Source organism: Vigna umbellata, chromosome 8 (assembly GCF_029865625.1).
Source record: "Vigna umbellata cultivar VRB3 chromosome 8, Vumbellata_1.0, whole genome shotgun sequence".
Lineage (NCBI taxonomy): Eukaryota > Viridiplantae > Streptophyta > Magnoliopsida > Fabales > Fabaceae > Vigna > Vigna umbellata.
The window spans coordinates 32943095-32955753 of record NC_142172.1 but is presented as its reverse complement, the minus strand read 5'-3'; the positions used below and the strand labels follow the sequence as shown (position 1 = coordinate 32955753).

The 12659-nt window shown below is 38.3% G+C and overlaps 1 protein-coding gene across 1 annotated transcript; it reads left to right on the top strand.

Moving 5' to 3' along the window:
• The first annotated feature begins 273 nt into the window (after positions 1 to 273).
• Positions 274 to 3279, top strand: LOC124820659 (putative protein phosphatase 2C 34). The gene is made up of 6 exons (XM_047292400.2): positions 274 to 500; positions 1475 to 1795; positions 1895 to 2209; positions 2390 to 2507; positions 2598 to 2821; positions 2963 to 3279. The coding sequence occupies exons 2-6, from the start codon at positions 1553 to 1555 to the stop codon at positions 3167 to 3169; spliced, it is 1107 nt and encodes a 368-aa protein (XP_047148356.2). The 5' UTR covers positions 274 to 500; positions 1475 to 1552; the 3' UTR covers positions 3170 to 3279.
• The last annotated feature ends 9380 nt before the right edge of the window (positions 3280 to 12659 follow it).

Below are 12659 nucleotides of genomic sequence, written 5' to 3'. Positions count from 1 at the left end.
CAAAATAATAAACCTCTATTGCGACACTCCTGAGGAAAAAAAATTGGTAAATGGTAATGTTGTTTTTTCTCCATTTCGTTTCTACACATAAATTGTCAGAGTAAAACTTTTTTTGTTTTTGTAAAAGAAACAAGGCTTAATTTGAAAGGAACCAAAGTCAACAGAGGATCAGGGTAGAGATGATTTTTTCATTATAGATTTAAATAGTTTTATTTTTATTAGTCTGATGTAGTGTGGTACATGCCCAAATACAAATCTACATGGTTGTGTTGTATGCATAGAAAAACTATCTTTGTTTTGATCTCCGTGGATAAAAGGGAACTGAAGAAAACAGAACCAAACAAAAACAAGCAAACATGGACACCGAGCCCTCTACGCCTTTGCTTTCTCGAAGTCTCAGCTGGCTTTGTCGGAATTGCGTCCTGTTCTTCAGACCACAACAACTCCTCCTACGCTCTCTCTAGTTCCTTCTTCCTCAATCTCTCTACAAAAACTCCAAGGTCTTGTATCCATTCCACTTTTATGTTTTCTTTTTAAATCTTCTTCAAACACTTTGTTTTCTTCTCTTCACTCCATTTCAGATCAAATGAAACAAAATGAGACATCACAATTGGATCAGGGACTTAACCATCTGTTTTTGTTTTTCTCTTATGATGTTCTTCTGGCTTTTTGGGTGGATTGGGAGGTTAAAATGGTTGCTAAAATAGTTGCTGCTTCTATAAGCTTTTTGGGATATCCTTCATGAAAAAATTCAGTTTTCCTCAGGTTCTATATGCACAACCTCTTATTTTATTCTGGACATACCAATAAAATAGGTTTCTTTTACATGAGGTGAAACATCCAATCTCTAAAAAAGCAAGGCGAAAAATGATACTTTTTGGGGTCCCAATTCAGTTAGGAATAAACAAATGACTCTTGAGCAGTTGAATCCTGTTATCCAGACTTTTGTGTTTTCTCCTACTTTTGGTATCCTTACCGGAAGAAGAAACCAACAGAAACTATGGCCCACGCTGTTGATTTTTTGAGCCCAGTAAGGAAAATTATATAGGCGTATCAGATTTTTTTTCTTGTAGCTTCAATCAAACTTGGCCGCATTGCATGATTCAGACTTGCTGGGCTCCAGTTTTGGTAGTCCTTGATTTCTCCAGACATCTTCCACATAGAGAATTCCACGTGCAACGTTGGAATTCAGACTAGGAATGGTTTTTTTTCATTAAGCTCTTCAAGGATTTAGCCCTTTTCTGAATGAATCCTGAGTCCTGTTCCTTCGGACTCGAAAATTGTCTTTTGTTCCATTACAACATCTCCCAGGATTCCCCATCACAGTACACACAATTGTTTCACTCTTCTGGTAATCATTAAGGAAAGAATAAAATACTAATAAAACAAAATGAAACGGTTCCTTCCCGTGAACTATTAGAAAATTTTCATACCTGCGAGTCATGCTTAATTGATATAATTTTTCACTGTCCAGTTCTGTACTGTATACATCAAGGGAATACAAGAGGCATAAGTAAGCAGCGTGCAGCGGTGGAATCATACTGCAGTGTTGATGGGGCATTTTTCATCTGCGTTCAATAGGTTGGCAAAGTCCTTTGCAACCAAGAGAAGTGGGAGTTCTGATGGATGCAACGGAAGAGAAGCTGCGGAAGCAATGGCAAAGGAAGCCAAAAAAAATCACTTCATGTTGCATAGCTCCGGCACCATTAATGTTGACGGTTCAGACAACTTTGCCTCACTTTTCTCCAAAAAAGGAAAGAAAGGAGTCAATCAGGATTGCTGCGTAGTATGGGAAGTATGTAGCAGTGTCGAATATTTCCCTACTTGTGTTACCAGTATTTTCTTTTCTTAATGGGTATTTACTATTCGAGATTTTTGTCGATGTTGGTTACAGGAATTTGGGTGCCAAGAGGACATGATTTTCTGCGGGATTTTTGACGGGCACGGGCCATGGGGTCACTTTGTGGCCAAGAGAGTAAGAGAGTCAATGCCACCATGTTTGCTATGCAACTGGCAGGAGACACTTTCCCAAACTTCACTTGATCCAGATGTTGATGTTGATATTACGGCAGAGAAAAAGCAACACCGGTTCAACATATGGAAGCACTCTTACTTGAAGACCTGTGCTGCCATTGATCGAGAACTAAAGCAGAATCGCAAGATAGATTCATTTTTCAGCGGAACAACTGCCCTGTCCATTGTTAGACAGGTAAAGATAATACAAAAAGCTTGTCAGAACGAACCAAGCTTAAACACAGCAACTCAAATGATTTTGGTTTCGTTGTTTAATTAGAATTAGAATTTCACCCTCAATAAACTGCCAAGTCAATTTGCACAATGAATCTAGTGACCTCACTCACAGAACATTATCCTGATCTGTGATGGGCAGGGTGAATTAATTGTCATTGCAAACGTTGGTGACTCTCGCGCCGTGTTAGCCACAGCATCAGATGATGGAAATTTGGTAGCAGTTCAGTTGACAGTAGATTTCAAGCCCAGTTTACCTCGTAAGTGTGTTTCCGTGCATCATTGTAACTGGTCTAGAATGAGTAATTTTTGTGTAAACTAAAAAATGTGGTTACATGGAACTGTTGCAGAGGAAGCGGAGAGAATAGTGGAGTGCAAAGGACGAGTTTTCTGCTTGGAAGACGAGCCTGGGGTGTACAGGGTGTGGTTACCGGACGAGGAGTCACCAGGACTTGCCATGTCAAGGGCTTTTGGTGACTACTGCGTCAAAGAGTATGGTCTTATTTCAGTGCCTGAAGTAACACACAGGAACATAACCAGCAAAGACCAGTTTGTTGTACTAGCCACTGATGGGGTATACAGCACACTCTTTTCCTTAAAATTGTTGTCTATGTTCATTCTGATTGAAACAAAAAATATGAAAATGAAAGAACTTAACATTGTAGAGATGTGTGACATAGTTTGTGCATGTGGTATTGATGTGATATTATTATAGGTGTGGGATGTAATCTCGAATCAAGAAGCAGTGGATATTGTGTGTTCAACAGCAGACAGAACAGAGTCTGCGAAACATTTGGTGGAGTGTGCGATGCGTGCATGGAAACGCAAGAGGAGGGGCATTGCAATGGACGATATTTCAGCTATTTGTCTCTTCTTTCACTCTTCACCATCACTTCACCAAGTTCATGCCACCCTAGAATAGAACAGAACATTTATCATGTAAAATTGGCAAGTCAAGTGCCACTTGCAGTTGCATCCATGTAAACATGGTCCCCTCCGATTAAGGTTTATTCAAATCGATGTCGTGTCTCAGTCTCCTCTTTAATTGTTAACCTAATTAATCACGTCTATCTTTTTTGTTTGTTAGTATCAACATGTCACCACCTACGTGCTTAAATACGCAGTTTTTTTATGACTCTCAAATTGGAATGAAGAGAACGTAAATTGAATTAATTTTCCTACACAAATTGGGTACGGTTAAGTCAAGACTTGGGCCGGTGTTAGTATTCATGGACATAGGGTTGGCACCTAAATTTGACCAAGTGGCCTACTCCACCGTGAATGATTAAATGCGCCGAGATTAATTTTTGTGCCCTAAATTCCAAGAAACCAAGGCATTGACACGCGTCAAGGCATCGGCATCTTTGTGTGGATGTAAATTGACAATCGCAGAAGTTTCTCAAAAGTCGAAGAAGGATAGGATAGGTTGTCGTTTTAGCACAAAAGCCTTTGTATTTTTCTTCCTATTCAGCTCTCGATTATTGGAATCAGTACGATTCCAATACTATTATTTGATACATTTTATTCATCTCACGAAATTAGTGCATTTTAGTGGATAAATTGTTGTGATAATGTTAATAAATTAATCATAAAGTTAATGATGGAATTTTATAAGAATATTTTGTAATATTTGCACTTTATATTTTAACACGTGTTTTTTTTATTGTTTTGGCTAGATGGAAATTGGTTAAGTTTGTCGTAACTTTGTTTGGCTAGTTTTGGAATTCAGCTATCTTGTATGGATATGTAATGCTGTCTGAGTCGGATAAAATAATTATAAATATTAAAATTATCTTTAAATATATATAAATTACATATTCATAACTCGAACTTGATATCACTATTTACCTTAACTGATAAATTTTACTTCTCCTTCTCAATTTGTTTTTTTGTTTCCTCATAATGCTAAACTATTCCTTATCTATCGTATGAAAGACCGAACTAGATTTGGTATAGTTTGTTCTTTGAAATCATATGCAAATTAGGTTTAAATTTGGTATTCCAAAATCATATTGAAACATCAAATATGTTAAACAAACACTGCACGATTTTATTGAACTATAATTATGCATCATGTGATTAATTTCTTGCGCTTACATCATTAGAATTATTTCACAAGTTGACCTTCACAACCATTTTATGTCAGCAACCTCGTTTTCCATCACTTTCCCAATAGCAACATCTATATGATTTAATCATTCAATTTTTTTAATAAGATGATAATTTTTTTTTATTTGTAGGTGATCAATTTATATTCATAAAATCTTATTCAATTTATACTCATAAAAAATTAGTATAAATATAATATTATATTCATAAAATCTTATTCAATTTATACACCATTTATATTCATGTTATCTCTTAAAAAATTTGTTTAATATTTTCTTAATTGAAATAATATTCACTAAATCGTATTTCTTAGAAAATCTTATAAATGAAATATTTTTTAAATTAAATAATTATTAAAAAAAATTATCTCTTAGAAAATGTTAAACAAAATAAATATTTTAAATTAAATAATTAGGAAACCCTTTTTAACTTTTATAAAATATTCAAATAAAATAAATCTTTTAAAAGATGATTTCATCTCTCATAATAAATAAATCTTCTAAATTAAATAATTAATAAATTATTTTATTTTTATCATAACCTTTTTAAAAAAGAACTTCTAATTATATAACGATTTACTTAAACTATTTTTTTTTACTTTTTTAATTATTATAATTTTCTAACAACTCACAAACATTTTATTTTAAATTATTTATTATTTAAACTAATAAATTATATTTTATTTTAAATTAATTTCAACCAATCATATTTTTATTCAATTAATTACATCAATTAAAACTTTTTTATTTAAAGTAATCACTCATATTTTAATTTAATTCGATTTAAGTTAATTAAATTTTATTTTAAATTAAATCTAACTACAGGGACAAAATTATACTATTATGATTTTATCAATTTAAACTTTTTTATTTATTACCTCCATCAAATTATTTAAAATTTTTAAAATTTTTTTCTTTACTTTCTATATCATTTTCTTAATTCAAACTATTTTACTTTCCTTTTCTTTTTTCAAATTTTTTTTTTTTTACGTTTTCAAATTCATATTTAAATCCAAATAAAATGTGATCGTTTTATATAACAAAACTCATGGTCATACAATGAATTATAAAGGTAGATTACAAACTCAAATGGGTTAAGCCCTTTTATCCACTCTCTTTTATCTTGCACATAGTTTTCATCTTTTCACATTTTCTATTTTTGTGAAACTGTTGCCTTCAAGTGCTGTAGCTTCATGAACATAAACTTCTTCGTGGCTTGGTTACTGTGCCATTTTTGTGGAACATATCTTATATTAGAAACAGGCAAAAAAACATGTAGACAGAGTTTCCCCTACTACTTCTAACAGCCTATATGAACGACCTTTGTTGAACAAAATAATCCATACTTGCTTAAATTGTTAGAAAATTATTTAAAAACTATTTTTAAAACTGAATAATGGTATTAGATAAATCTGTGTAGATTTATATAATTTGATATGTTAGGCGAAATCTATTAAAATTCGTTTACTATCATTATGTTTATTGTCATTATTTGCATTCAAAAATATTAAACTACAAATAAATTTGAAGGGAGGGAGTAATTATTATTTTTTAATAAAAATATAATTTAAATTTGTATGTACATTTTTTTCTTATATTATATAGTAATACTCTTATGAAAAAGTTAAGACTGATTTAGTAATTTTGTTTAAAAGGTTGATAATTTATATTGTTCTTACTGTATGTAAAAACAAAAAACAAAAGTTATAAGAGTAAAGTCTTTTTTTGTGGTGATGGGTGGTATGTGTCATATTCAGTGCCGACCACATTGTACTTATTAAAATATACAAAATATATGAACATCAGACGCGCAGTTTAGAAGAGCGTGAGCGTGTAATAAGATTATGAAGAAAGAAAAACTCATGGTTTGCTTAGGGCACGAGTTTAAGATGGTTTATAGTTGTTACATAATAGATCATAACGATCCAATTATACCATATAAATGCCACCAAATAGGTTATTTTAAGGTAAACACACACCATAATAGATAAATAATTATATTGTGTATATATATAAGATTTTCTAAAATATTATTTCGAGAAAACTATTATATAATATATTTATATCTACATTTATAATAGAGACTTATACACACTCAATACATTCATCTCTTGCCGGTGAGTTATTGTTATTATAAGCTATTGTGAAATACACGGTTATTATAGGTAATGTAAGATAGAGTAAATTTAAATTATATGATTTAAAAAATTAAAATCAATTCAGAATAATCATTTATCCTTTCATGGTTTACACACCATGCTCAAACATTAAATGTTTATAGCACATCATACAAACAAAGTCATCACTTATGCATAACTAAGCATGTTTTATTTTTAGATAACAAGTGTATTAAGTATAATTTAAGATAATACATCTGTCATTCTTCATTCATGTTTCTTAAGAGTTATAGTTACATCATACTTGAGTCACAACTTTACTAAAGAGTATGACAACATAAATTATTCTACATATGTGAATAAAGTTGTCAACTTGATTCATGATCCATGGATCAGTCTTAATTATTCTTGAAAAGGTCTATTTTAAGAAGTCCCTAAAATGGAGGTAAAAAAAAGTCTCAATCTCTATATACCACTCTCAAGTGAATTACGATCAGAGTTAAGATGGATTTAGCCACACTACAAAACTTTAATTAACTTTTAAAAGCAATACCATTTATATATATTTAAATCAATATTTTTATATCATACTTATGTTACTAAATAAAATATATATTAAGCATTTCATATTTTTTTAGTTTTTATATATTAAATAAAATATGTATTTTTATATTTTTATATTATACTCATATATAATAATTTTCACATATGAAATAACATTTTAAATATATTTTTCATATTTCACCATACAACCACGTCGAATATTTAATAATTTTATTAATTGGTAACTTTTTAAAAAATATAATAAAACTCAAGTTGTTACTTCTAACCTATTTTTAACTAAATGTAGTCTTTTGTTAAAAAATGTATCTAAATTAGATGCAATAGTACGTTAGAATAAAGTTTTAAATATTTTTTCTTATTTGAGGATTACTTAATAGTTTTGTTTCGTACTTTATTTTTATATAACTTTCTAGTTAAACAAAGAAGTGTATACTAATTTGGACGGTCTGTACACAAAAAAAAAAAGTTTTTCAATGGAGTTTTAACATATATAATACAAACCCAAAATGTTCATGCATTTATTAATGGCGGCATAGATGTCAACCAAACTTAGTATTTAATTTTTTAACTTGAAAAGTTCTAACTTTAAATTTGTTATGTAGTAAGGATATTTATGTAATAACATAAATATCTTAGATATTTTAGACAGTTAAGATATTTGTCAAAGCCACTAGCCACATTTTTAGGTAAGGTGGTTATTTTTATTTTGCTTATAAATGCAGCGACAGGACCAAAGTCCAGGTACGTTCTCTTTATGCTCTAGAGATCCTGAATAATATTTCAGAGCAGTATCCAATTACTTTCTTCTGAGCTTCAGCTCCATAACTCATATCTGACTTGAGCGTCGGAGTATCTTTGCAGGTACCTTCCCCTCCTTTGGCGAGTATGAAGAACAACAATTGAAGAAATGCAAGTATCCCAGACATTCAGGAGCAACAAAGACACACAGGAAAATGTACACCGAAACATTTTGGCGCCCACCGTGGGGTCGAGTGTCATCTCACAAAAACCGCAAGAGGAGCACTCGGCCTCGATGAATCACTTTTTCGGAAGGAGCTACTCCCTCAAATCACTGCATTGTCACCAAGAGTTCCCTCCGCGAGCCATTAACGCCACCGCGAACATCTCTGCGAAGTCGCGCCGGTGAACACCTTAATTCAGAGGTATCATCAAATCTGGGAATGTAAAAGATCTCTGTTGGGAGCGAAAAACACTGGTATCGTTTTGTCCCATCGAAGTGCAACGGTGAATCCATTTCCATAAAATCGTGAATGCACATCGAATCTCTCTTGCCGTTATGGTTGACGACATCGTTCCTTGCTTATCTACTCAATAACACTCTTCCATTTCTGGTATCGTCCTTACTGGATGAAAGATCTTCCATGAGTGCGTCCAATAAATGAAGAGCAATGCCACCGCACCACCACCAGCAGCCTCTCTGCACTCGCACGCGCAATCAAAACCAACCCTAATTCGCCAAAACGGGAACGATCCTTTACAGTTGGTGATGAGCCTGGTCCGCAAAGAAGACCACCACTACCGTCACTAACGTTCTGATCACTGGGTCGTGCTTCATCCACCAGACTTCAGTTCATGTCTCCTTAGAACTAAGGATACAGAGGCACACCAGAAATCCCTAAAAACAGATTCGAGAATAAGAACGAAAGAACCCCAAATCCCCAACGAGAAAAACTCTGACCAGGATTGCACAAAACCACAATTCCTAATTTCCCAAATTCCCAATTACACCAGAAATCGCAGCACAACGGGAACCCTAAATTCCCCAAATCGCAACCCAAAGCTCAATGGCGCCGCCGCTTTTTCAAATCACTGCGTCGCTGTCAACGCCATCTTCACGCCTTCAAAATGGCGTACTCTTCACACAGGAATCGAAACCCCAAGGAACAGAATCGAGATTGAGCACCGAAAACCCTAAATTCCCAAATCAATGACGATCCCTTTCGGCGCCTCCAGGTCTGCCGCATTGTCAGACCCATTCTCCACGTCTTCCGTAAGACTCGCTCCACCCACGCGTCATTCAGTTTGGCCTCCACGTCATCCAACCCAACTTCTATTCCTCAAATAATCCAGCGTCCGACCTCGACTTTCGGCTTCAAGGACGCTCGACAATCACTATGTACGAGCGTCCAAACAGTCGGCCTCACATCCCACTTGAGCGCTCGAAAAATCACTCTGTACGAGCGTCTGTCGGTCGTTCGGCCTCGTGACGAGCGCTATGACATTCGAGCGTCACGATCGTTCGACCCAGCTGATGATCAGCCATCCGGCGACAAAGACGTTCGTCCTCAAACGTCCAACAGTCACTGTGGACGAGCGTTCAAGCAATCGGCCTTTCGGCCTCGACCATTGGATTCGTTCAAACAATAGACCGCTCGGCCTCGCCTTCGGCGACGAGCGCTCGTCAAGTCGATATAAACGAGCGTTCAGAAAACCGCTCGATAAGCAATGGGACGAACGTTCAAACCATCCTCGACGTTCATCCACTCAGTCCTCAGCGTTCGGCCACTCGAATAAATAACGTTCGTCCTCGCCTTCGGATTTCGAGCGCTCGCGCTCGACACTCAACGTGGACGAGCGTTCAAACAAAAGACCGTTCATCCTCGCCCTTCGGACATGAACGCTCGACAATGCCCGTGGACGAGCGTTCAACCAGTCAAGGACGTTCGTCCTCGAACGTCCCTACCTCAGCCTCGCGTACGCCAATGACGTTCGTCGTGGAACGTCCCTAACTCAGCCTTGCGTACGACATTGACGTTCGGCCTGGAGCGTTCGTCTCTCCGCTCAGCATCGACATTCAGTCCCTTGCGCTCGACTCGACCGCTCAACAACTCATGTGTACGAGCGTCCAAACAGCCGGACGTTCAACCTCGACTTTCGGAACCGAACGCTCGACAATCAATACGTGGACAAGCGTTCGTCAATTCATTTCAACGAGCGCTCGTCCATCCACTTCAACGAGCGCTCGTCAATCCATTGCAACGAGCGCTCGTCCATCCATTTCAACGAGCGCTCGTCCATCCACTTCAACGAGCGCTCCTCAATCCATCTCAACGAGCGCTCAAACACTGCTCATCCACTCTGTCCCCCGATGCTCGGCAACCCGCCTCCACAACGTTCGTCCATTCGGGTCCGCAAGCGTTCGCCCATTCGACTAAAACCTGATGCTCACACACTAGTCCTCAATGACGTTCGGCGTGTTGGTTTCGACCGTTCGGCTTAGGCCGTTCGTCACTTCATTCGGCCATGCTCTTGTTCGGCCTCTTTGCGTTCGGTCACTCGATCTCTCTAACGTTTGTCCCCGCCTGTGGATTCGTACGCCAATGACGTTCGTCCTGGAACGTCCCTAACTCAGCCTCGCGTACGCAATGACGTTCGTCCTCGCTCGACCTCACGTGCTACTCGACCGCTCGACAACTCACGTGTACGAGCGTCCAATCATTCAGTCGTTCGTCCTCGACCTTTGGATACGAACGCTCCACAATCACTGTGAACGAGCGTTCAAGCAATCTGCCGTTCGGCCTCGACCATGGGATTCGAACGCTCGACAATCAATCCGGACGAGCGTTCAAACAAAAGATCGCTCGGCCTCACCTTCGTAGACGAACGCTCGACAATCATTATGTGGACGAGCGTTCGTCCATCCATTTCAACGAGCGTTCGTCGCTCCATTTCAACGAGCGCTCGTCCACCCCGTCCTCTACGTTCGCCAACTCGGTCACCAACGTTCGTCAGCTCGGGTTCTCAACGTTCGCCCACTCGAATAAATAACGTTCGTCCTCGTCTTCGGATCGGAGCGCTAACGCTCGACACTCAATGTGGACGAACGTTCAAGTAATCGATATTTCGGCCTCCACCCTTCGGATTAGAACGCTCGACAATCAGTAGATGTACGAACGTTCAAACAATGGGCCGTTCGGCATCATTTCGCCTTCAACCGCTCGTCCTCACGTTCGGTCTCTACCGCTCGACCATTCTTCAATACGAGCACTGCCGCATTCGGCCTCATTAGCGTTCGGCATCTTGGCTGCAACCGTTCGGCCAATCACTTCATTAACGTTCGGCTACTTCCGCAGGAATCATTCGGTCACTTCATCTCTTTGACGTACGGCCTCAAGCGTCCAGCATTCGGCCTAATGAACGTTCGGTCACCAGGTTTGCAACTCGACCAAACGGTCTCACCTATATGTTTAATATTATTTTTTACAGTGCAGATGAGCATCTCTTGTACATAAAAGCGGACACCTGAGAGCCGTCCATCCTGAAGCATTTCTCAACCTGGTAGATGTTCGCCCAAGAACACCCAGGTGCATAAAGGGATACACTCCCGCTGGTAGATGTTCGTCCTAGAACACCCAGGTGCATTAAACAAAGGGACACACTCCCGCTGGTAGATGTTCGCCCTAGAACACCCAGACCATCAAACCTAGGGGACCATCCCCGTAGCCTAGCTTATGTTCACCCAAGAACATCAACTATTCAAAGATTCTGTCGTTCAACATCGAAAGCGTTCGTCATTTGGTCTCGACGCTCGACATTCAATTGTCAACGAGCGTCCACTCGTTCAGCCGTTCGCCTCGACGCTCGACATTCAATTGTCAACGAGCGTCCACTCGTTCAGCCGTTCGCCTCAACGCTCGACATTCAATTGTTAACGAGCCTCCACTCAGTCAGCGTTCGGCCTCAACGCTCGACAAACAAATGTCAACGAGCGTACACTTAGTCCGTCGTTCGGTCTCAACGCTCGACATTCAATTGTTAACGAGCGTCCACTCAATCAGCGTTCGGCCTCAACGATCGACAAACAACGATCATCCAAACTTCGCTGGACATTCCATTTTAACGACCGTTCAAGAGCCGCTCGTCAATTCACATCAACGAGCGCTCGGCAGTCCATGTTTACGAGCGCTCACAAACCATCCTCACGCTCAACCGCTCGGCAATCCATGTTTACGAGCGCTCAAGAAATTGGCCGTTCGACCCCAAATTTGTTCAACCTTTTGGTTTTAAGCGCTCGACAACCAATGCGTACGACTTCCTCATGATCAGTCTCACATGCCACTCGACCGCTCGACCTATGTAACAGTCCTCATGATCGGCCTCGCATACCACTCGACCTCTATCGCTCGGTCATACGTATCCTCACGTTCGGCCTCATTTGCTCCAGCTTTTTGCCGTTCATCTTCGCCTCCTTTTGGTCCATCAAATTCTTCACTTGCACACACTCTCTAATTACAGCGAAGACAGCCTCCCTCAAACTCATAAGTCCTATAGTTACCACGTTCATAAAACGGAACGGTTAACTCGGACTTGGGGGGCATGTTATGTAGTAAGGATATTTATGTAATAACATAAATATCTTAGATATTTTAGACAGTTAAGATATTTGTCAAAGCCACTAGCCACATTTTTAGGTAAGGTGGTTATTTTTATTTTGCTTATAAATGCAGTGACAGGACCAAAGTCCAGGTACGTTCTCTTTATGCTCTAGAGATCCTGAATAATATTTCAGAGCAGTATCCAATTACTTTCTTCTGAGCTTCAGCTCCATAACTCATATCTGACTTGAGCGTCGGAGTATCTTTGCAGGTACCTTCCCCTCCTT